This window comes from Engystomops pustulosus, chromosome 7, assembly GCF_040894005.1.
Source record: "Engystomops pustulosus chromosome 7, aEngPut4.maternal, whole genome shotgun sequence".
NCBI classification, from domain to species: domain Eukaryota; kingdom Metazoa; phylum Chordata; class Amphibia; order Anura; family Leptodactylidae; genus Engystomops; species Engystomops pustulosus.
This window is the reverse complement of record NC_092417.1, coordinates 168,396,714-168,422,627: the sequence shown is the minus strand read 5'-3', so window position 1 is coordinate 168,422,627 and position 25,914 is coordinate 168,396,714. Positions and strand designations below refer to the sequence as shown.

Genomic DNA, 25,914 nt, shown 5'->3' with positions numbered 1-25,914 from the left:
CTCAGAGGTGAAAAAAACAGATGGAACCGTGGGAGGATTTTATGAGCTGTGGGGTCACTTGTTAGATGATGGTAAAAGTTTCGGGAAGAACATTGTTCTGTGTGAAACTTATTATCTAAAACAAACATAAAGTAATGATACTTTTTTTCTGATACAAAGCTGCAAATCATCTTCTACAGTGTCCCAAGGTAAAATTTGCCATGCTCATTACAGCCATTAGGGGGAGCTCACTGCACAATGATTCACAGAGCTCCCATTGAACTCATGTATAAATTCACAGACATGGAGCTCCCCCTAGTGGCGGCTGTGAGTAGATAATATTTTATTGTGCAATTATGACTATGTAATGTTCTGTATCACTAACGTTGGGACCCAATTTTTTTGGATGTTTAACTCCAGTTCCCATTTCCAGAACCTTAGTCTGGTGAAACGTGAGAGCGTAATAAAATGATTTTTATCATGGGGCACCTTAATTACACCAAAATTAGACTGGACCTGAAAAATATATCTTCCGATAAGCCCCTTCTCCTAAGTAAGCCCCCATGATTTCTTTTTGCAGACCGGACCTCTATGAAATAGGAAAGACCCTTACCCAAGTCAGTCTATCTACAGCCCCCTAACCCAAATTTTAGGGATATATTTAAAGGGGTTGTACCAATGTGCATGTTACCACTGGGGCTCCCATCCGTCAGACCTTACTGATCACCTTATTGTTTATAGGGGATAACATGCAAACCTAAAAAAGACCTTTAATTGATACAAAGTGCCCATTATTTCAGCTTTCTGAAGGCAATTTACAGATTCTGCCCCTTTAAGAGACGATTTATAGGATCCGGTAATATTTTAGGAATTTCGGCAGGAGATTTTCTTGCTTATGATCAGCTCGGAAAAAGTTACTAAAAAGTTTCAGAACTTTTATTTACTAAACTTCCAATATAGCAAAGTTTTTGTATAAACTTTGTTGCCCCTTCAATGATGAAGACATGTGAAATGATACATTGTAACAGATCATCTACTTTCCCAACGCGCCTTATCCTCTAATCACAGCCAGGAGCCCCCCCAATCAACTTGTGATTATGACCTGCAAATATTTTTGACGAGAAATTACGACACATTGTAAGCGATGTTATTAGTAGCGAAAATTGCGCAGGCAACGGGGGGGGATTACACAGGCAACGCTGCGAGGATGCAGGACGCAGCAGACAAACACAAATTGCTCCATAAGACGTTACACAAGACGGTTAGGAGGGTGAATCTCGTTAGAAGTGAAGGGCGTTTCATACACAAGTAAAAAAATTTTTAAAAAATTCAGGTTAAACACAACATGTTTTCGCAGTATTAGTTACGAAAAAAAAAAAATTTTGGCAAGCAAGAGAATCACCTTACAGTAGTTCAGCCAACAAGTGGGCGTAGAAGTGGAATGTGAGAATGAACTGAAGGAGGAAAGACAGGAAAAGAGAGAGAAGAGGAAAAATTGGAAAAAAAACTGCAAGAAAAAAAATCATCTAAATATTCAGAAATTAAAAAACACAGAATTCCAGGAAATCAAATACAAACAGAATTTTTAACAAATGAGAACATAGTCAGCGTGTGCAATCTCATCACTGAACCGCTCCCCTCCCAATCCCTTTCTTGAAATAATCAAACTTTTGAAATGTTTGTAAAAAAAAAATACAATTTTTGGCAGAATATATATATTTTTTTTTGCAATGTTTCAGACCATTCCAGAAAAAAAACACAAGTAATAAGGAATGTAGAATGGATTTTGATTGCCATTAGGTTACATTTGGAACATCATTGTGCAATTCATACTTAGGTCTTGTGTTATACTCCGGTCACACCCAAAGCAGCATTTAAAATTCTGGTTTAATGTGAACGGTTACAGCACCTTTAGTGGATCCAGTGTCTCAACAGAGCAGTGTTTATATGTGTGTCTACAGCTATACTACTGTTTTTACTCCGAAAATAAGACCTAGTTACAAACAGCGATATCTTCTGAACTGTGGCACAGTTGTGGTGTCATTTTAAAGGGCACAATCTCTCCCTTAAAGGAAATCTACAACCAGGATGAAGAACTGTGTGTAAATGAGCCTGAGGGGCTCCATAATGGTGTTAATAGAGCCTGGAGCCCCTTGAGTCTTTCATCCTGGTGGTAGATGCCCTTTAAGGGAGAGATTGCGCCCTTTAAAATGAAACCACAACTGTGCCTTTAATATCACATTAATTGGGTTTCAAGGTGCACCTCTACTGTTAAAGCAGGAGTGTAGTTTTCATATACAGGCGGTCCCCAGGTTATGTACTAGATAGCTTGTTTAAGGTTTGGACTCAAGTTGAATTTCTATGTAAGTCAGAACTAGTATATTATATATAATTGTAGCTCCAGACCAAAATTTTTTTGCCCTTGTGACAATTGGATTTTTAAAATTTGTGCTGTCATGAGAACAAGGATTATCAATAAAATTTCATTACAGACACGTTACAGCCTGGGACTATAGTAAAGCATCCAGAGACTTCACCAGAGGTCACAGGAGTCAAAGAAGTCCATCTGGAACTAGGGATTGTCTGTAAGTCAGGTGTCCTTAAACTGGGGACAGCTGATGTTGCTCCCGCTTCTTAATTTAACTGTGGATTTTTCCGCTTCTGTAGCACATTGGAACACACTCTTTATGCACTACTAAAGGGAGGAGTCTCCTCTTTAACATGACACCAGAACTGTGCCACGATCCATAAGATAGAGTATGGTCTGCTATGGGGTATTTTGTGATATGCACAGCACATCTCTCTCCACACCCCATGAAGGATAGAACTACAGTACTATTCATTCCAAGCACCGAGATATTCATGGATGCAGCTTTGGGTGTGATTGGAGTAGAAAATTGGATGAAACAAGATAAGTAAAATTCTAATAATTACAAATTTACATTAATAATTATTTGGTAAACATAATACATAAAAAGATGTTCAAAGGTAATCCCACAGCCAAAATCATATATATCCCAAAATTCCGGGTGTGTGCATAATGTAGCAAATTTGAAAAATACATTTTTTTCTCGCAGCGTTAAAGGGAACCAGTCACCAGGTTGTAAACTAGCAGTCCCCCCATGTAGAGTTTGAATTGTCCTTTCTTAATTCCCTCTTTTATGTGAAATCTCACCTGTTTACCTAAAAAAAATCTCTCCCAAAGTCAGGCAAATATGACTCTTCTCATCACATTTGTACATGAGATGAGTCAAGTTTAGTGGTTGCAGGAGGAAGGTCACTTCATAAGCCCCTATCTTCTGTTCTATAGCACCTAGAAACATGTTACTGTTGTCACCTTAAAGATAAGAATCTCAATCTTACGGCAGAACTACAGAACTGGACATGCAGGCAGTTAAAAAAAAATAGGTAAACTGGATCTTTATCTACATCTTGCATTTCCAAGCATGCCTTTAGCTGCCTGTATCTCTGGGTTTGTAGCTCAAAGTGAAGTGATCTGAAAGATGAGATCCTTATCTTTAATATGACATAAGCAACATGTTTCTAGGTGCTACAGGACAGAAGATAAGGGTTTCTGAACTGACACGCCCGCTGCATAAACTAAACTTGACTCATCTCATGTGAAAAAGAGGTGAGAAGAGTCACATTTTCCGGACTTTAGGAAATATTTTTTTAATTTAATTCATCCCCTACCTGAGGGGGACTAGTATTTTAGTGGGATAAAACCTTGTGACAGGTTCTCTTTAATTCAGAGCTAGATCTGCTGGATATTTTATGTTATTTTTAATATATTTTAGAAAATTCGGCTCTCTTTTTTCTTTATGTGAAATTTTTGACTTTCATAAATTGAAATGTTTTCTTTTTGCAGAATTTTTTAAAAAAAATTAAGCAAAATTTAAGGAATTTCGTTTTTCCTATTGCACAAAACATAAATATAAACAAGCTGAGCAAATCAAAACATTGGGGCACATTTACTTACCCGGCCCATTCGCGATCCAGCGGCGCGTTCTCTGCACAGGATTCGGGTCCGGCTGGGATTTAAGATGGTAGTTCCTCCGCCGTCCACCAGGTGGCGCTGCAGCGCCGAAAATAATCTTAACGCCCCGGAATGCACCATCCCATAGAAGGTGAAGGTGAGCGCTCCCCAAGCGACACATTTTCGGATTTTAAATGCGGCGGTTTTTCCGAATACGTCGGGTTTTCGTTCGGCCACGCCCCCCGATTTCTGTCGCGCGCATGCCGGCCTCGATGCGCCACAATCCGATCGCGTGCGCCAAAAACCCGGGGCAATTCATGTACAAGCGGCGCAAATCGGAAATATTCGGGTAACACGTCGGGAAAACGCGAATCGGGCCCTTAGTAAATGACCCCCATTGTAGCAAATTAGTAAAAAAAAGATACAAAAGGCACAATTTTAAAAAAATTATTAAAATCTAAAGTTACAATTTTCTAAAAAAAAAAAAAAAAAAATCTAAATTGTATCAAATTAGTGAGTAAAAAAAGTGACTATGCAGCCTCATGTCTATGTGTGTAATGCAGTATTTGGCACAGCAGGTCAGTACAGAACCAGCAGAGGTGACATTTTGGGACCAAAATATTCATATTTATAGAAATTGATTTTTTTTTTCTCCCCAGATTGCAAATTGGGTCAATTTTTAATTGTTAAGAATTTTTATCATCTACGGTTTTCAAAATAATTTTAAAAATTTTCATTTTCAAGTAAAAATTTTTCTTTTAAATACATTTAAAAAATTTTTTTAAAAATTAAATATATATATTTTTTTATCTTTGCTATTTTTGATGATTTTAATTTTCCCTAAATTGTAACAAATTTTCTTTTTGGGCCAAATGGTCGTCTCTTGAATACCCAGAATGCAACCTGGCTCTCGTTAATTACTAGGATCTCAGCTCCTTAAAGGGGTTGTCCAGAATAAGAAAAACTTTGCTTCATTCTTTCAGGGACAGCGCCACAACTGTCCAGTGGTTGTGTCTGACATTACAGTCTAGTTCTATTCACTTTAATGGAACTGAGTTGCAATACCAGACACGGCCTCTGGACACGTAGGGCGCTATTTTTGTATGAATAGCAGCCATGTTTTCTATTTTAAACCCCTTTAAGGCAAATGAAATGTGTTTCTTACCCTTCCAATGAGGGGATTATGAGAAATGTATCATAGGAAATGTTAATATATTCTGCTGGTTCTTCTAGGAGCCCCCAAAAATCTGCTCCAAAAATATTAATATGAACTGTAAACCTGAAATATCGGACTTTTTGCGTACAAAAAAGTGCAAATCTAAAGCATTTCCTTCAATTAGCAAAACAGCATGTGGAACAGGACACACCCACAAGCGCAAAGTGGGCGGAGCCTCCCTCATCTAGTGATGTCATGGAATGACGTCACATCTAACTGTGTTTGTACCAGAACGTGTTGTGCGCCTGCTCGGCTATGAACTGCAGGGAGGGTCCCGCTTCTTGGACCATGAGGGTTAATACCTCGGACAGGGCGTACAGCAGGGGCAGCCCCACGCTCAGCAGCTCATACAGGTAGGAATACCTTTGCTCATTGTCCCTGATATGGCGTTTGGCGTCTTGTACCGCGCCACGCGTCCAGTTAGACAAGCGGCTGGGGATGGCAAGGACGTCCCTCGTCACCGCCAGGGGCCAGCTTAGCGTTTTCCTATAGAAGGAAGTCATGATACCTGGGGAGCTGTCCTCTGAACTGCTGCCAGCGCTACAGGGACTGTCTGTCGTGATCTCCGCAGTTATGGCTTCTTCCTTTTTCCAAGTTTTATCCGGATCCTGCAATAGACAGAAGAAGAGTCAGCGCAGGAACAAAGCTGCAAAAACAACCATATCATAAAACATTCATCACTATCCCAATACATTGTAACCATTGTATAACACATTCCGCCATCTCTGCTTGCTGTCAGTGAAATCTAGTTTACATTAAGACCTTATACATCTCATTTACACTTATTACACTTCTCATACACCACACACTTATTACACTTCTCATATTTGTAGGAGTTTTCTACAATATATCCTGTCCAGATAATCCCAATAGTGCTTAAAGAGAACCTGTCAGCAGGTTCTACCCCAATAAACTAGAAGTCCCCCTCAGATGAAATGTCCGTGTAGTATTCCCTGCATTTACCTATAAAAAAATCAGGAAAAGATGACTCTTCTCATCCCATTTTCACATGAGATGAGTCAAGTTTAGGGGTTGCAGGGCACGCATCAATCCAGCAGTATGTTTGGTTCTAAAGTACATAGAAGAGTGTTTTTTTTTGTCATATTACAGATAAAAATCTCATCTTTCATATTCAATTCTTACGATTCTATAAGCTACAGAACTCAGCATACAGACAGTTAAAACATAGAGGGGAACTGGATCTTTGTCTGTTTGCATTTTCAACTATGAGTTTATCTGTCTGTATACCCGGTTCTGTAGCTCACAAAGTCTAATAAGATCTGAAAGGTGAGATCCATATCTTTAAAATGACACCAGTAGTTTGTTTGCAGGTGCTATATAGAACAGAAGATAGGGGTGTCTGAAGTGATATTACCCCTGCAACCACTAAACTTAATTCATCTCATGTGAAAATATGGTAAGAAGAGTCATATTTGCCTGACATTGGGGGAGACTTTTTTTTATAGAGATTTGACATAAAGGAGGGAATTTTAGAAAGGTCATTTCATTCCGTACTTGAAGGGGCTGCTATTTTAGCAGAGTAAAACCTGGTGACAGGTTCCCTTTAACAGACATGACCCCAAATAGATATATTTATTGTAACTGATACATTGTATCCAGTTGTCAGGACAACAGAAACGTGAGTTCTGTTATGTAGAGTTCACACAGGATAATAATAATCTATAGCAGTGATGGCAAACCTTTTAGATGCCGAGTGCCCAAACTGCAACCAAAACCCACATATTTTTCACAAAGTGCCAATTCGACAATTTAAGCAGTAACCTATTATTCCTTTCCCTGTTACATGTTTAAATTGTATAGGCACCTGAGGACACCAATACAGTAGAAACAAAGAGAAGAAGTTTGGATTATCATTCCTTCTAGGGTCCTGGGCTGCCTGGAAGTACAAGAGGCCTGGAGTCCTGTCTGGCAAACCCTGCGCTGGGGTGATGGCGTGGGTGCCCATAGAGAGGGCTCTGAGTGCCACCTCTGGCACCCATGCCATAGGTTCGCCATCACTGATCTATAGTCTTTATGTTTCCTCTGCTCATCATCTATAGAAGTGGTGGCGAACCTATAGCACAGGTGCCAGAGGTGGCACTCGGAGCCCTTTCTTTGGGCACCCAGGCCTTCACCCCAACACAGAGTTTGCCAGCTAGGACTCAAGGCTTTCTCCTGTGATCCAATACAGCCCAAGATGTGCCATGCTCAGCACTATTTGGCTGTCAGGACTACAGGAGGAACGAGAAGGTGTGGATAGAGATGGATTGTCAATTGAGCTCCTGCTATGGGTCCCCTGATTCTTCCTCTTTGGGGGACCCTGGAGGAAGTTACAATCCAATTTTCTCTATCAGCTTTCTATTGTATTGGTGAACTCAGGACACCAATACGATTAAAACCTGTGATACAGAAGGGATCAATAAGTTACTGCTTAAAGGGAACCTGTCACCAGGAGACCCATTTTTAGCATTCCCCCAGTCCCCACAGAGCATAGTACATACACTAACAAAGTGTTTTTATATTAAAAATTGGTTTTACAGAAAAAAAAGATATGTTATATTGTACCTTTCATTAGCATCTGCTGTGTGACTAGGCAGTTGCCAAATGGGAGGGTCTGGAAAGGAGCAGTCCCCCCCCCCCACCCTTGGGAAACAGCTTCTCCATGTGAACTTTTCAAATATATGAAAACACCCATCACTGGGCTTAGCGACGCCCCCTGCTCCTCTACAGCCAATCCCGAGTGAGGGGAGTTATTCATATATTTGAAAAGGTCACATGTTTCACAAGGGTGGGGGTGGGGGGAAACTGCTCCTTTCCAGCTCCTCCCAAAAGGCAACTTCCTAGTCACACAGCAGATGCTAATGAAAGGTACAATATAACATATCTTTTTTTCTGTAAAACCATTTTTTTATATACAAAAACACTTTGGCAGTGAATGTACTATGCTCTGTGGGGACTGGGGGAGTACTTTATATTGTCATGTTGGCACTTTGCAACATATATGTGGGTTTTGGTTGTAACCTGGGCACTCTGTCTCCAAAAGGTTCACCATCACTGATCTATAGGATCTCTGCTTGCTGGTGCTGAAAACACTTTCCACCTACACACATGACAGGGGATAAGTATTGGATGCCTAGGGGTCCAGCTGCTGGGATTGGGGGACCAGGAACCGGGAATGGCTGCAGAGAGGTGCGAGACCCTGCATTTTGACACAAGGGGTTTTCCACCTTTAAGATATTGATGACCTTTCCGTATGATCGATCATAAATATCAGATCACTTGGGGTCTGACATTCTGCAGTTGCTGGTGATGGCCACTACTCAGATCTGGACCCACAGAATCAGCTGATTTTCAGGGTTCTAATTCTCAGCCCCCCTCCCACCAATCTATTATGAATAATCCATTAGCAAAACCCCTTATATCAGAATTCTGCTTGCAGCTTTAGATGTGACTAGAGTATAACCAAGTTCTTCAACATTACATCTAGACATAAAATAATCTATTAATAGATCCATAAATATTAATTTTGGAAAAATTGTGATTGACCAAAATAGATCAGATCTTTGTGTTCTGGGATCAGGGGCGGGGGGAGGGGTCTAGCAGGGAATATTCCGCAGGATGGAATGTCAGGACGGATATAAACAGCAACATTTGTTTTGGAAGAGTCGTTCACTATAAACAGCAGAGTTACTGAGGCAACTGCAGCCCGATACATTGTAGCTTCTATTATGTACATTCATTCATTAATTCATTCACATACTCATCAATTCATTCATTACAATATGTAATCCCCCCCTCACCTGTGTCTTGGAATCCGTTCTGCGTTTGCGATGTTTACTGTTCGAGAACGAGTGCATGAAGTGCGGCTGGCAGTAAAATTTACCTGGAAAATTAAGGAAGAGGATACTGTCAGACGTGTGGGTGGCAAATATAGACACATAACAGAGATGTATGAATATTCATCACCCAATGTTTGATAGTAATGATACATTGGGGCTCATTTAATAAGGGTCCGCGGCCCACGATTCCATCAGGTTTCCTGAATATTTCCATTTTGCCCCGAATTGCCCTGGGTTTTTGGCACACGCGATCGGATTGTGGCACACCGGCGCCTGCTTGCATGCGACAGAGATGGGTGACGTGGCCGTCGGACAACCCGACGGATTTGGACAAACCGCGGAATTTAAAAATGGAATTGTGTCACAAGATTAAGCACTCACATACACCGCGAAGAAGAAGGTGAACTCCAGCGCATCTCGGCGCGGAAGCGACACATGCAGGAAATTGGACGCACGATCTTAGTGAATCGCGGGAGCTCCGAATCCTCCTTGGACAACGCACCGCGGGATCGTGACGGGAGCGGGTAAGTAAATCGGCCCCAATGAATTGATACAATGATTTACTTACCCGGTCCCGTCGCCATCCCGGGGTGCGTACTCCGACGAGTATTCGGGTCCGGCGCGATTCACTAAAATCGTGCGTCCGAGTTCCTGCATGTGTTGCTTCTGCACAGAGGTCCGCCGGAGTTCACCTGCTTCTTCCCGGTGCATGTCAGTGCTTGATCTTGCGATACTTTTCCTTCTTTAAATTCCGCGGTTTATCCGAATCCGTCTGGGGTTGTCCGACGTCCACGCCCCCCCGATTTCTGTTGCATGCAAGCCGGCGCCGATGCACCACAATCCGATCGCGTGCGCCAAGCCAAGGCAATTCGGCACAAAAGAGAAATATTCGGGAAACCCGACAAAAGTGCTGCATTTGCACCCTTAGTAAATGTGCCTCAATGTGTCATTCTCTTAGGGGGAGGAGTATTGACACAGGAAATATCAGAAAGACAACCCCTGCTTAATGCCCCTCCCCTGCGGAACAGTAACATAGCATTTCCTTCTGCATAAGCTGGGTGTAATTCCTATACCCAGCTTTCCCAGTCCTCTATAAGTCAATGTAGCGGCTGAGTAGTATCTTATATTATGGCTCCGGGACTGTGAGGGGAACGGGATGATGGGATCATATATTTCCAGGAGCTTCGTCTCTGCCGAGAGATGATCATCTGTGTGTATATTATATATCCTAACATACACATTACTCGTGTATCACATCACTCGTGTATCCGGCAGGACGCCATCATTGTGTCAGCAGGGGAAATGTGAGATTTACTTATCCACCCAGCTGCACAGAGGCTCAACAATGTGACCGAGGTTCTAAATCAAATGTATAATAAAATCAAAATAATCCTTTATAGGGAATGTGTCAGCAGGTCTAACCATACATCTTTGTATGTTGTTAGTAGCAGCAGGACTGTGAAATATGGATTTATAATCCAGGATTGTAGCGTGTGCTGTGCTTTTTGAAGTACGTGTTGGGTTTTTCTCCTTGAGATATGTGTACTCATACTTTTGCATATTTTGTTAGTAGCAGCAGGACTGTGAAATATGGATTTATATTCCAGGATTCTAGAGTGTCGTCACATTGCTGTGCTCTTTGAAGTCAGTGTTAGGTTTTTCTCCTTGAGATATGTGTACTCATACTTTTGCCTATATTGTTAGTAGCAGCAGGACTGTGAAATATACATTTATATTCCAGGATTGCAACTTCTGGTAATGTGTCCTCACACTGCTGCGGTTTGTGCTTTCTGCAGCCAGTGTTAGGTATTGTCCCTGGAGTGATATGTAATCATACATTTGTGTGTGTGTTATTAGTAGCTGTAGGACTGTGAAATAAAAATTTATATTCCAGGATTGTAACTTCTGGGAATGTGTCCTCACACTGCTGTGCTCTGTGTTAGGCACTGTCCCTGACACATGTGATGTGTAGTCATGTATATGTGTTATACCTATATTGTTAGTAGCAGCAGGACTGTGAAATATGGATTTGTATTCTAGGATTGTAGAGTGTCCTCACACTGCTGTGCTCTTTGCAGTCAGTGTTAGGGTTTCCCCCTTGAGATATGTGTAATCATACTTTTGTGTGTTTTGTTAGTAGCAGTAAAATTGTAAAATTTGCATTTACATTTCAGGATTGTACTGAGGGTGTGTCCTCACACTGCTGTGCTCTGTGCTCTCTACAGCCTGTGTAAGATATTTCCCTGGAGAGATGTGTAATGATACCTTTGTGTATGTTGTTAGTAACAACAGGACTGTGAAATGGGGATTTATATTCCTAGATTATAGCTTCCACCAGTGCCCTGGCAGAGGCTCCTCACACTGCTGTTCTCTTAGCTATTAATGATGAACTGCTCCACAGACAAGAGTAAATGTTGTAAGTCTTTGGTTGGATTGTACAACAGGACCTCAGAAAAGGAAGTAGTTTAGTGCAACGAGAACAGAGCACAGCAGTGTGAGGACTGCATTCTAGAAAAGGAAGCAGTTGAGTGCAATGAGAACAGAGCACAGCAGTGTGAGGACTGCATTCTAGAAAAGGAAGTAGTTCAGTGCAAAGAGAACAGAGCACAGCAGTGTGAGGACTGCTATCAAGAAAAGGAAGTAGTTCAGTGCAAAGAGAACAGAGCACAGCAGTGTGAGGACTGCTATCAAGAAAAGACGGTAGTTTAGTGCAAAGAGGACAGAGCACAGCAGTGTGAGGACTACTACCTAGAAAAGGAAGTAGTTCAGTGCAAAGAGAACAGAGCACAACAGTGTGAGGACTGCATTCTAGAAAAGGAAGTAGTTCAGTGCAAAGAGAACAGAGCACAGCAGTGTGAGGACGGCTATCTAGAAAAGGAAGTAGTTCAGTGCAAAGAGAACAGAGCACAGCAGTGTGAGGACTGCTATCTAGAAAAGGAAGTAGTTCAGTGCAAAGAACAGAGCACAGCAGTGTGAGGACTGCTATCAAGAAAAGACAGTAGTTTAGTGCAAAGAGGACAGAGCACAGCAGTGTGAGGACTACTACCTAGAAAAGGAAGTAGTTCAGTGCAAAGAGAACAGAGCACAGCAGTGTGAGGACTACTACCTAGAAAAGGAAGTAGTTCAGTGCAAAGAGAACAGAGCACAGCAGTGTGAGGACTGCTATCTAGAAAAGGAAGTAGTTCAGTGGTTCAGTGCAAAGAGAACAGAGCACAGCAGTGTGAGGACTGCTATCAAGAAAAGAAGGTAGTTTAGTGCAAAGAGGACAGAGCACAGCAGTGTGAGGACTAGTATCAAGACCCATCATCAGTCTTTATGGTCAAAACTGAACTTGACTAAACAGTTCTCACCTTCTTCTACATTGAAGACATAATTCCCCAGGCGGAGAACAGAGGAGCAGAACGAACACTTGAAACATTCTCTATGGAAAAAGTGTCCCTCTGCGCTCAGCCGCTCCACCACGTAAACGCGCTTCTTACAGAAGTAACATGTATTGCTGCCTCCAATATTCGGGGGGAATTCCTTCCGTAAAGATCCCTGGAAAAGAACAAATAAGGAGAACTTAATAAGGTGCACAATGGGGGGTATGTCGAATGGAAGAGTCATATGCCATATGGAAGAGTCAGGTTATGCAGGAGTAGTCACTGCAGAATCAGTATTGTATTTACATAGGAAAACTTATCCCCCAATCAGTTTCTCTTGGCATATCCCTTTAATGAATTTAAAGGAAACTTCATTCTCTACAACAAGAAGTAGCAAAACAATATGACTTGTCCCCAAAGTTATGATTTGTTACATTTTGAAAAAAAATGTTGTTATAATTTTGTACATTTGTTATTTGTTAAATAAGGGAGCACTTCTTTCCATAGATCTTTACCTTGTGGAGAGGAGAGACAGAAGAAGAAGAAGAAGGAGAAGTAGGAGAAGAGGAGGAATCGTCAAAGAGCTCAGTCACTGCTCCCTCCAGGGAACTCTGTGATACAAAGTTACATTATTCTCCTGCTCGGATACATGGGAAATCCAACGTGCCAGACCTGGTGCCCCTCATGCTCAGCTATATCTTCTGTTATACTCCAGTTACATCCAGAGCTGTACTTAAAATTTTTACATTCTAGCCAATTAGCATTTTGCTGGCATTAACATCTCATTACTGCCCCCTATTGGTTCAATTTATAGGAAATCTACCACATGGGTGCAGCTTCTAAACTAAACACAATAACATTCTGGTATGAATCAGGATTCATTCTTCACTTTGTTTCTAATAGCTTCGTTATTTTTAAAAAAATGCAAATGAGCCTCAGGGGCTCCAGTCTTAGTTCCTAGTCTTAGCCCTGTTCTCTGCTATATATTCATGCCTCCATTTGGTCTTTCCATTCAGAGGGAGGAGAAGTGCTGAACGGAGATGTTTAGGGGCTCGTGTGATGTAGAAGGGAGCCCCTGAGGCGCATTTGCATACTTTTAAAAGACATTTTTCTCAAAAACTGAGCTTTTAGAAGCAAAAAGAAGAACAGATCCTGTTTCAGGAGGCACAAGACAGCATGTATGTGTGGCTGGTTTAGAAGCACAAAATCCATGTGGTAGATTTCCTTTAGGTATATATATGGCAAAGTGGAAACTGCTCTATGCATTGCATCTTGGGTTTAATATACAGAATCCCCCTGTCCCACAATCTAAAGTTATTTTGGAGACCCCCACACTATGTCTCTGACAATACAGCAGGGCATAATGTAATCTCAGTGCTACAAGTAGCAATCTGGTATATTTGAAATGCAGCTTTGGATGTGACTAGAGACAGGACGTATTGTTACTGTTACGCTGCTTACCAGCTCCGGAGACCTGGTCTTAGATTTGTGATCACTCATGTAAAGATTGACAAGGACTTCCGCTACTGCACCTATTCTGCTGGAGACATTGCCTACGGTCATCTATCCGACAAGATGTAGAGACAGAAAGTAAGAAAAGACAAGAAGAAGAAGAAGACAGAAAGATGGATCTGAAGCCAAGACAACAAAACAGCAAATCACGGCACACGGGCAAGTTACAAAAAGTATTTCCCCTTAAAAAGACAAGTCCACAAGTCACCATCTTAGTTGAAATAACCATATTTTTACTGTATTGTTTTGGTTAAAGTTGTATGACGGTGCAGTTATATCTTACCCAGGCTGCTCCCTAAGTAAAAAATATATCCTAATTATGCAGAAAGATGTCATTCACTGCTATATCACGAGTTAGATTTTCTAATAAATAAATTGATAAAGCTGTCTAACAACTCTTACGTCGGCTGCCTTTGCGCCGTCAGGCAACTTTGCTTGTTAAAAATACTTAAAGGCGAAACACTCTTGTACAGCCTTTGGTCACTGCAGTTATGTAACATCTGTTGGGTGTGCTGTATTATTTTAGACAAGTGTTGAGCTGTTATACAAACCACTGCAGAGCTTTCCTATGGGGGGATTAGTCCGTGGGAACAATTTTCAGATTTCGACGTTGCTTGCAAACTATGGAAATTCCTTGAAAACCATCCCAGGAATTTCTGGGCCGACGCTTAATGTAACTAAGGAAGCTCCTGTTACACAGCTGTATTCCTGACATGGAGCAGCTGCGCCTGGGAGACACTGTATACAATATATACTATAACACCTGCTGGGACTATTTATTGTTTTTTTAATAGGTTTTTTTCCCCCCGAACCTGTGATCCATGAGGCTGGGCATAAGATCAAGGCTTAGGAAACCCTGCGCGCCTGCTGTGCAGAAAATACCCACTTCTTCTCAGAGCAAATAAACATGGGAAATATAAGTATCACATAATATACATTTTAGAATTTTTTCTTTTAATTCAAGCAGAAAAAAAAACTTTATGAATTAGTTATTTACAGTAGAATCTAGAACTGTAAACTCCTCTATACTGTCTAGAACTAAACTGATTGGGGCTCATTTACTTACCCGGGCCAGTCGCCATCCAGCGGTGCGTTCTCCGACGAGAATTCGGGTTCTGTCGGGATTCACTAAGGTCGTGCGCCCAATATCCAATAGGTGTCGCTGCTGCGCTGAAGTCCGCCGGAGTTCACCTTCTTCGTCCCAGTGCATGTGAGTGCTATTCTTGCGACACAAATTTATTTTTTTAAATTCCACGGTTTTTCCGAATCCGTCAGGTTTTCTGACTCCACGCCCCCCCATTTCTGTCGCGTGAAAGCCAGCGCCGATGCGCCACAATCCGATCGTGTGCGCCAGAATCCCAAAATTTGGTGCAAATCGGAAATATTCGGGAAACCTGACGAAAATGCGCAATTCGGACCCTTCGTAAATGAGCCCCATTATTTTCGGGACCTATGGTGCAGGGATAATTTGGGATCGGATAAGTGTCGCATAATCTAAAAAAGTTAGTTGAGGTGGATTCCAGTTAAGCTATGTATTTATTTTAAACCCTCTGCAACCTATTGATCTTCATTTCCATTCTGACCCATATAAAAAAAAAAATGTATTACATGAAACCTGTTTTCAATGGACACCATATGCCTAATAATAATAATTCTTTATTTATATAGCACACACAGATTACGTAGCGCTGCACAAAGCATGCGGTCCCTGTCCCCATGGGGCTCACAATCTAAACAACCTATCAGTATGTTTTGGAGTGTGGGAGGAAACCGGAGGACCCGGATGAAACCCACCCAAACACAGAGAGAACATACAAACTCTTTGCAGATGTTGACCTGGGTGGGATTAGAACCCAGGACTCCAGTGCTGCAAGGCAGAAGTGCTACTCACTCAGCCACTGTGCCACCCATGATCCCTACTGGATTGCACTCCAATGTTATGTGACAAAGGGTTGCATCAATTTGGGCATCTGCTCATAACTTCACCATTCCCTAATAAACCATAGCAGAAGAGTTCATCAGAATCACACAAGCCTAATATTGGTTCTGTGAGGGACCGCTATGGGGTTCGCAGACACCCCTATCTATGTAATCACTATACTAATGTGTATATGGTTCTCCACTGGACTCTATAAGTGCTCACAGAGGCCATCCGACCCCTCAGAAGTGAGCTTCACCCTCACCATGCTAAATGGTAAGGGTACAGAAGTTTCCGAAGGGTCCTAATTCTCCAAAAACCCATGGAAGAAGATTTTCCCACAGGTCAGATTATTCCTTTGTGTTCAGCTAATTCTCACCCTGAATGTTGTATCAGTCTGTAAAAGCAAGGCCAAATGTAACAGAGCTTACAGCAAGATGAGCCGGCAGAGGGCCAGGGTCTCGGTGTCTGGGAAGCGGGGGGGGGGGGGGGGGGGAGGGGCATCTGAACAAACTATAACATTCTATCCATAATACCTCCTTAACCCAATATTTAGCCCATGTCACACAGATGAGACGAGACCCTCGCTATATCTTGACAGCTCAATATAGACTTTGAATGATGGTGTGGACAGAATGCGGCGTGTCAGCAGCGGCGGAGATGTCAGGTCACACAGGAACACAATGTCCTCGCCCCGATGATTATAATAATGTCTGCTGGAATACAGGATGCGGATTCGTCTATTGCAGGAAGACAGGGCTTCCTGGTGACACAGCCAGATACAACTATGTAAACGAGAGAATGAATGGCGAACGCAGACCTAGCAACGTAATAGAGAGAAATGTGGAAAGATCAGACTGACTGATGGAAATCCAACAAAAGAGATGGTGAAATATCTATATGGGAAACTAATGTTATACTATAGGAGCCTCCCCGGATACACAGCTACATTCCAACTCAGGCTAGTTCTTGTACATAGGGGGCAGTATTATAGTAGTTATAGTCTTGTACATAGGGGGCAGTATTATAGTAGTTATATTCCTGTACATAGGAGGCAGTATTATAGTAGTTATATTCTTGTACATAGGGGGCAGTATTATAGTAGTTATATTCTTGTACATAGGGGGCAGTATTATAGTAGTTATATTCTTGTACATAGGGGGCAGTATTATAGTAGTTATATTCCTGTACATAGGGGGCAGTATTATAGTAGTTATATTCTTGTACATAGGGGGCAGTATTATAGTAGTTATATTCTTGTACATAGGGGGCAGTATTATAGTTGTTATATTCTTGTACATAGGGGGCAGTATTATAGCAGTTATATTCTTGTACATAGGGGGCAGTATTATAGTTGTTATATTCTTGTACATAGGGGGCAGTATTATAGTAGTTATATTCCTGTACATAGGGGGCAGTATTATAGTAGTTATATTCCTGTACATAGGAGGCAGTATTATAGTAGTTATATTCTTGTACATAGGGGGCAGTATTATAGTAGTTATATTCTTGTACATAGGGGGCAGTATTATAGTAGTTATATTCTTGTACATAGGGGGCAGTATTATAGTAGTTATATTCCTGTACATAGGGGGCAGTATTATAGTAGTTATATTCTTGTACATAGGGGGCAGTATTATAGTAGTTATATTCTTGTACATAGGGGGCAGTATTATAGTTGTTATATTCTTGTACATAGGGGGCAGTATTATAGTAGTTATATTCTTGTACATAGGGGGCAGTATTATAGTAGTTATATTCTTGTACATAGGGGGCAGTATTATAGTAGTTATATTCTTGTACATAGGGGGCAGTATTATAGTAGTTATATTCCTGTACATAGGGGGCAGTATTATAGTAGTTATATTCTTGTACATAGGGGGCAGTATTATAGTAGTTATATTCTTGTAAATAGGGGCAGTATTATAGTAGTTATATTCTTGTACATAGGGGGCAGTATTATAGTAGTTATATTCTTGTACATAGGGGGCAGTATTATAGTAGTTATATTCTTGTACATAGGGGGCAGTATTATAGTAGTTATATTCTTGTACATAGGGGGCAGTATTATAGTAGTTATATTCTTGTACATAGGGGGCAGTATTATAGTAGTTATATTCCTGTACATAGGGGGCAGTATTATAGTAGTTATATTCTTGTACATAGGGGGCAGTATTATAATAGTTATATTCTTGTACATAGGGGGCAGTATTATAGTAGTTATATTCTTGTACATAGGGGGCAGTATTATAGTAGTTATATTCTTGTACATAGGGGGCAGTATTATAGTAGTTATATTCTTGTACATAGGGGGCAGCATTATAGTAGTTATATTCTTGTACATAGGGGGCAGCATTATAGTAGTTATATTCTTGTACATAGGGGGCAGCTTTATAGTAGTTATATTCTTGTACATAGAGGGCAGTATTATAGTAGTTATATTCTTGTACATAGGGGGCAGCATTATAGTAGTTATATTCTTGTACATAGGGGGCAGTATTATAGCAGTTATATTCTTGTACATAGGGGGCAGTATTATAGTAGTTATATTCTTGTACAGAGGGGGCAGTATTATAGCAGTTATATTCTTGTACATAGGGGGCAGTATTATAGCAGTTATATTCTTGTACATAGGGGGCAGTATTATAGCAGTTATATTCTTGTACATAGGGGGCAGTATTATAGTAGTTATATTCTTGTACATAGGGGGCAGTATTATAGTAGTTATATTCGTGTACATAGGGGGGCAGTATTATAGTAGTTATATTCTTGTACATAGAGGGCAGCATTATAGTAGTTATATTCTTGTACATAGAGGGCAGCATTATAGTAGTTACATTCTTGTATATAGGGGGCAGTATTATAGTAGTTATATTCTTGTATATAGGGGGCAGTATTATAGTAGTTATATTCTTGTACATAGGGGCAGTATTATAGTAGTTATATTCTTGTACATAAAGGTAGTATTATAGTAGTTATATTCTTGTACATAGGGGCAGTATTATAGTAGTTATATTCTTGTACATAGGGAGCAGTATTATAGTAGTTATATTCTTGTATATAGGGGGCAGTATTATAGTAGTTATATTCTTGTATATAGGGGGCAGTATTATAGTAGTTATATTCTTGTACATAGGGAGCAGTATTATAGTAGTTATATTATTGTATATAGGGGGCAGTATTATAGTAGTTATATTCTTGTACATAGGGGCAGTATTATAGTAGTTATATTCTTGTACATAAAGGTAGTATTATAGTAGTTATATTCTTGTACATAGGGGCAGCATTATAGTAGTTATATTCTTGTACATAGGGGACAGTATTATAGTACTTATATTCTTGTACATAGGGGGCAGTATTATAGTAGTTATATTCCTGTACATAGGGGGCAGTATTATAGTAGTTATATTCTTGTACATAGGGGGCAGTATTATAGTAGTTATATTCTTGTACATAGGGGGGCAGTATTATAGTAGTTATATTCCTGTACATAGGGGGCAGTATTATAGTAGTTATATTCCTGTACATAGAAGGCAGTATTATAGTAGTTATATTCCTGTACATAGGGGGCAGTATTATAGTAGTTATATTCTTGTACATAGGGGCAGTATTATAGTAGTTATATTCTTGTACATAGGGGCAGTATTATAGTAGTTATATTCTTGTACATAGGGGCAGTATTATAGTAGTTATATTCGTGTACATAGGGGGGCAGTATTATAGTAGTTATATTCTTGTACATAGGGGGGCAGTATTATAGTAGTTATATTCCTGTACATAGGGGGCAGTATTATAGTAGTTATATTCTTGTACATAGGGGGCAGTATTATAGTAGTTATATTCCTGTACATAGGGGGAAGTATTATAGTAGTTATATTCTTGTACATAGGGGGCAGTATTATAGTAGTTATATTCCTGTACATAGAAGGCAGTATTATAGTAGTTATATTCCTGTACATAGGGGGCAGTATTATAGTACTTATATTCCTGTACATAGGGGGCAGTATTATAGTAGTTATATTCTTGTACATAGGGGGCAGTATTATAGTAGTTATATTCTTGTACATAGGGGGCAGTATTATAGTAGTTATATTCTTGTACATAGGGGCTGTATTATAGTAGTTATATTCTTGTACATAGGGGGCAGTATTATAGTAGTTATATTCTTGTACATAGGGGGCAGTATTATAGTAGTTATATTCCTGTACATAGAAGGCAGTATTATAGTAGTTATATTCCTGTACATAGGGGGCAGTATTATAGTAGTTATATTCCTGTACATAGGGGGCAGTATTATAGTAGTTATATTCTTGTACATAGGGGGCAGTATTATAGTAGTTATATTCTTGTACATAGGGGGCAGTATTATAGTAGTTATATTCTTGTACATAGGGGGCAGTATTATAGTAGTTATATTCTTGTACATAGGGGGCAGTATTATAGTAGTTATATTCTTGTACATAGGGGGCAGTATTATAGTAGTTATATTCTTGTACATAGGGGGCAGTATTATAGTAGTTATATTCTTGCACATAGGGGCTGTATTATAGTAGTTATATTCTTGTACATAGGGGGCAGTATTATAGTAGTTATATTCTTGTACATAGGGGGCAGTATTATAGTAGTTATATTCCTGTACATAGGGGGCAGTATTATAGTAGTTATATTCCTGTACATAGGGGGCAGTATTATAGTAGTTATATTCTTGTACATAGGGGGCAGTATTATAGTAGTTATATTCTTGTACATGGGGGGCAGTATTATAGTAGTTATAGTCTTGTACATAGGGGGCAGTATTATAGTAGTTATATTTCTGTACATAGGGGGCAGTATTATAGTAGTTATATTCCTGTACATAGGGGGCAGTATTATAGTAGTTATATTCTTGTACATAGGGGGCAGTATTATAGTAGTTATGTTCTTGTACATAGGGGGCAGTATTATAGTAGTTATATTCTTGTACATAGGGGCTGTATTATAGTAGTTATATTCTTGTACATAGGGGGCAGTATTATAGTAGTTATATTCTTGTACATAGGGGGCAGTATTATAGTAGTTATATTCCTGTACATAGAAGGCAGTATTATAGTAGTTATATTCCTGTACATAGGGGGCAGTATTATAGTAGTTATATTCCTGTACATAGGGGGCAGTATTATAGTAGTTATATTCTTGTACATAGGGGGCAGTATTATAGTAGTTATATTCTTGTACATAGGGGGCAGTATTATAGTAGTTATATTCTTGTACATAGGGGGCAGTATTATAGTAGTTATATTCTTGTACATAGGGGGCAGTATTATAGTAGTTATATTCTTGTACATAGGGGGCAGTATTATAGTAGTTATATTCTTGTACATAGGGGCTGTATTATAGTAGTTATATTCTTGTACATAGGGGGCAGTATTATAGTAGTTATATTCTTGTACATAGGGGGCAGTATTATAGTAGTTATATTCCTGTACATAGGGGGCAGTATTATAGTAGTTATATTCCTGTACATAGGGGGCAGTATTATAGTAGTTATATTCTTGTACATAGGGGGCAGTATTATAGTAGTTATATTCTTGTACATGGGGGGCAGTATTATAGTAGTTATAGTCTTGTACATAGGGGGCAGTATTATAGTAGTTATATTTCTGTACATAGGGGGCAGTATTATAGCAGTTATATTCCTGTACATAGGGGGCAGTATTATAGTAGTTATATTCTTGTACATAGGGGGCAGTATTATAGTAGTTATATCCCTGTACATAGGGGGCAGTATTATAGTAGTTATATTCGTGTACATAGGGGCAGTATTATAGTAGTTATATTCTTGTACATAGGGGGCAGTATTATAGTAGTTATATTCTTGTACATAGGGGCAGTATTATAGTAGTTATATTCCTGTACATAGGGGGCAGTATTATAGTAGTTATATTCTTGTACATAGGGGGCAGTATTATAGTAGTTATATTCTTGTACATAGGGGGCAGTATTATAGTAGTTATATTCTTGTACATAGCGGGCAGTATTATAGTAGTTATATTCTTGTACATAAGGGAGGTATTATAGTAGTTATATTCATGTACATAGCGGGCAGTATTATAGTAGTTATATTCTTGTACATAGGGGACAGTATTATAGTAGTTATATCCCTGTACATAGGGGGCAGTATTATAGTAGTTATATTCCTGTACATAGGGGCAGTATTATAGTAGTTATATTCTTGTACATAGGGGCAGTATTATAGTAGTTATATTCTTGTACATAGGGGGCAGTATTATAGTAGTTATATTCCTGTACATAGGGGGCAGTATTATAGTAGTTATATTCTTGTACATAGGGGGCATTATTGTAGTGGTTATATTTTTGTATGTGGGATTAGTATAGTAGTATTGTGAGGACACTATTGCAGGAATCAGTTGCAGTCTATGTATGCACACACTGATATGTTAATATTTTATATTAGTATACATGATACCATCATGCAGAATACTAATTTTGCGGTATTACAATAATCACCTGTGCAGGATCAGGGAAACACAACCTGTGTTTTATCCTGTGCTCACCATTGCTCTCTCTGTGCTGTAATGCCTGACAATAATGAAATAACAAGGTGGGAGGAGGCAGATGACTTGGCTGCTATATGTATATATATATATATATATTGGTCTTTGTATAATATGATGGAAGAGGATACATATTAGGTCTGTGCTTCCTAATACTTGTACATGGTATGAGCTGCTTACATCTAGTCACATAGTAATACGGCATGAGATGAATGATGCTGGTGCGCTGATATATTAGGGCGCTGCTATGTGTGTCCTGTATTACGGCAGCCTGTATTCTGTATATCTCTGATGTGATCCAGCACAATGCACTGGCAGAATGCAGACTGCAGAATAAAACCTCTGTACAAAGTAACTAAAGCAGAACTTTTATCAATGTTGCACAAAATATCAGTGGCGCAGGTACAACGTGGACTCTAAGTCGTGGTACCTTTTTAGGTTGAGAATCGCTGGCGGAGAAGTCAGAAGATGATGGAGATGGTTCAGAAAATGAAGAATTGTAAGAAGGAAATTTAGATGGAAAAGGGGATAAGCCGAGGGAAGGGGGAATGATCTGTGTAGGCAAAAGGGACAGAAAGGTAAATGGCACCATGAATTGTAATAAAGGCTTCACTGAAACCACACTGTGAGGTTTGTCTCTTCCTCCTGTGCAGTCACTATGAGTACAGTCTCTTCCTCCTGTGCAGTCACTATGAGTACAGTCTGTTCCTCCTGTGCAGTCACTATGTGTGCAGTTTCTTCCTCCTGTGCAGTCATTATGTGCGCAGTCTCTTCCTCCTGTGCACTCACTATGTGCGCAGTCACTATGTGCGCAGTCACTATGTGCACAGTCTCTTCCTCCTGTGCAGTCTCTATGTGTAAAGTCTCTTTCTCCTGTGCAGTCACTATGTGCACAGTCTCTTCCTCCTGTGCAGTCACTATGTGCGCAGTCTCTTCCTCCTGTGCAGTCACTATGTGCGCAGTCTCTTCCTCCTGTGCAGTCACTATGTGCGCAGTCTCTTCCTCCTGTGCAGTCACTATGTGCGCAGTCTCTTCCTCCTGTGCAGTCACTATGTGCGCAGTCTCTTCCTCCTGCGCAGTCACTATGTGCGCAGTCTCTTCCTCCTGCGCAGTCACTATGTGCGCAGTCTCTTCCTCCTGCGCAGTCACTATGTGCGCAGTCTCTTCCTCCTGCGCAGTCACTATGTGCGCAGTCTCTTCCTCCTGTGCAGTCACTATGTGCACAGTCTCTTCCTCCTGTGCAGTCACTATGTGCGCAGTCTCTTCCTCCTGTACAGTCACTATGTGCGCAGTCTCTTCCTCCTGTGCAGTCACTATGTGCGCAGTCTCTTCCTCCTGTGTAGCCACTATGTGCGCAGTCTCTTCCTCCTGTGCAGTCACTATGTGTGCAGTCTCTTCCTGCTGTGCAGTCACTATGTGTGCAGTCTCTTCCTCCTGTGCAGTCACTATGTGTGCAATCTCTTTTTCCTGTACAGTCACTGTGTGCGCAGTCTCTTCCTCCTGTGCAGTCACTATGTGTACAGTCTCTTTCTCCTGTGCAGTCACTATGTGCGCAGTTTCTTTTTCCTGTACAGTCACTGTGTGCGCAGTCTCTTACTCCTGTGCAGTCACTATGTGCGCAGTCTCTTCCTCCTGTGCAGTCACTATGTGCGCAGTTTCTTTTTCCTGTACAGTCACTGTGTGCGCAGTCTCTTCCTCCTGTGCAGTCACTATGTGCGCAGTCTCTTCCTCCTGTGCAGTCACTATGTGCGCAGTCTCTTCCTCCTGTGCCGTCACTATGTGTACAGTCTCTTCCTCCAGTGCAGTCACTGTGTGCGCAATCTTTTCCTCCAGTGCAGTCACTATGTGCGCAGTCTCTTCCTCCTGTGCAGTCACTGTGTGCTCAGTCTCTTCCTCCAGTGCAGTCACTATGTGTGCAGTCTCTTTCTCCTGTGCAGTCACTGTGTGCGCAGTCTCTTCCTCCTGTGCAGTCACTGTGTGCGCAGTCTCTTCCTCCTGTGCAGTGACTGTGTGTGTAGTCTCTTCCTCCTGTGCAGTCACTATGTGTGTACAGTCTCTTCCTCCTGTGCAGTCACTATGTGTGTACAGTCTCTTCCTCCTGTGCAGTCACTATGTGTGTACAGTCTCTTCCTCCTGTGCAGTCACTGTGTGCGCAGTCTCTTCCTCCTGTGCAGTCACTGTGTGCGTAGTCTCTTCCTCCTGTGCAGTGACTGTGTTTGTAGTCTCTTCCTCCTGTGCAGTCACTATGTGTGTACAGTCTCTTCCTCCTGTGCAGTCACTATGTGTGTACAGTCTCTTCCTCCTGTGCAGTCACTGCGTGCGCAGTCTCTTCCTCCAGTGCAGTCTCTTTCACATACAAGCTTCATTGTGTGTCATGTTAATCCCCAGGTCCCCCATAAACTCTTCAGCTCCCTCCTCTTTTAGTTCTCCCTGGCAGCCAATCAGATTCCTGCTATGATGGGGATTATTGCACACGTGATGAGCACACAGGGTAACATGCTGCGGTACCTTCTCCGATGGAAAATCGCAAGGGGCGGAGTCAGAGATGGATGGAGATGAAGGAGGAGATGAATCAGAAACTTGGGGTTCATGGAAAAGAGGCTCAGATGGAAAATGGGATGGATTTTGGGGTACGAGTTTATTCTGTACAGAGCAGAAGTGAAATGACTTGTATGAATGATACAGAATACAATATAGAATGTAAACATATCCAAAACTAGTCATAATCACCCAGCTTTCCCAGATACAGACGACAAACTCATGTCACGCATCACAATACTGGACAAAGTTAGTAGCAGCAGGACTGTGAAAGATGTGTCTACATTCCAGGATTGTGCACTGGGGGGTGTCCTCACACTGCTGTGCTCTTAGCTCTCTGCACTGAGCTTCTACACAGTCCTTCCACTCAGCTCTTCAGCAGGTTTCTGGTCTGATACTACAGCGCGGACTCAGAGCAGAAGGATGCGGCTTCAGGACAGCTCAGTTCAAGACGCTAAGTGCACAGCAGTGTGAGGACGTATCACAGAGACGCTATAACCCTGGAATATAATCATACATCAATGTGGTTTTACACAATTTTAAAGTCTCCACTTGCTGTCAGTGAATGCACAATCAGAGGTTCTGATTATACCAATTGCCACATGTGTCTAGTTCGTTACAGTGTATCAGCGCTCCTTTCTATGACATTCTATGCTCCCGCATTGTGCATTCTCAATTTTTGCATGTAGCTAAGAATCCATTCACTGACAGCTAACATGTAGTGATATGTATAGGAACGACAAGCAGCCAATAGGAATATCAGAAAAATTCATACTTTGCTACAGTAGCAATTAGTATCCATTCCATACAATATCCAGTATGACAGAACATGCAGAATATTCACCTGCTGGGAATGGGAACTTCCAAACATGGAGGCCAAGTGCGCGGCTTTCTCTCTAATATTCTTTTTATGAAAATCTCTTATTGCTAAAGCCTGCGCTCTCTTCTGCGAGAGGAAGAGAAGGAAAGAGACAGAAAAAGTCAGAAAATACAGGAAAGACAAGAAAAAGGAAGACGTGC

At 40.9% G+C, this 25,914-nt stretch overlaps 1 protein-coding gene across 11 annotated transcripts in view; it reads right to left on the bottom strand.

The window, feature by feature from the left end:
• MICAL2 (microtubule associated monooxygenase, calponin and LIM domain containing 2) overlaps positions 1–25,914 on the bottom strand; it is a 238,432-nt gene that overhangs the window by 81,885 nt on the left and 130,633 nt on the right. For 5 of the 11 annotated variants that reach the window (XM_072118862.1, XM_072118861.1, XM_072118865.1 and 2 more), the window contains 9 exons: positions 25,739–25,840; positions 24,865–24,999; positions 22,787–22,909; positions 22,310–22,381; positions 13,834–13,935; positions 12,888–12,983; positions 12,361–12,547; positions 8,972–9,054; positions 5,680–5,779 (listed from right to left, as the gene is read on the bottom strand). In XM_072118862.1, coding sequence (XP_071974963.1) covers positions 5,680–5,779; positions 8,972–9,054; positions 12,361–12,547; positions 12,888–12,983; positions 13,834–13,935; positions 22,310–22,381; positions 22,787–22,909; positions 24,865–24,999; positions 25,739–25,840 — 1,000 coding nt within the window. Of the gene's footprint in view, positions 1–1,381; positions 1,434–5,679; positions 5,780–8,971; positions 9,055–12,360; positions 12,548–12,887; positions 12,984–13,833; positions 13,936–22,309; positions 22,382–22,786; positions 22,910–24,864; positions 25,000–25,738; positions 25,841–25,914 lie in introns of all 11 variants that reach the window. The other 6 variants (XM_072118866.1, XM_072118868.1, XM_072118870.1 and 3 more) reach the window with 4 other exon arrangements.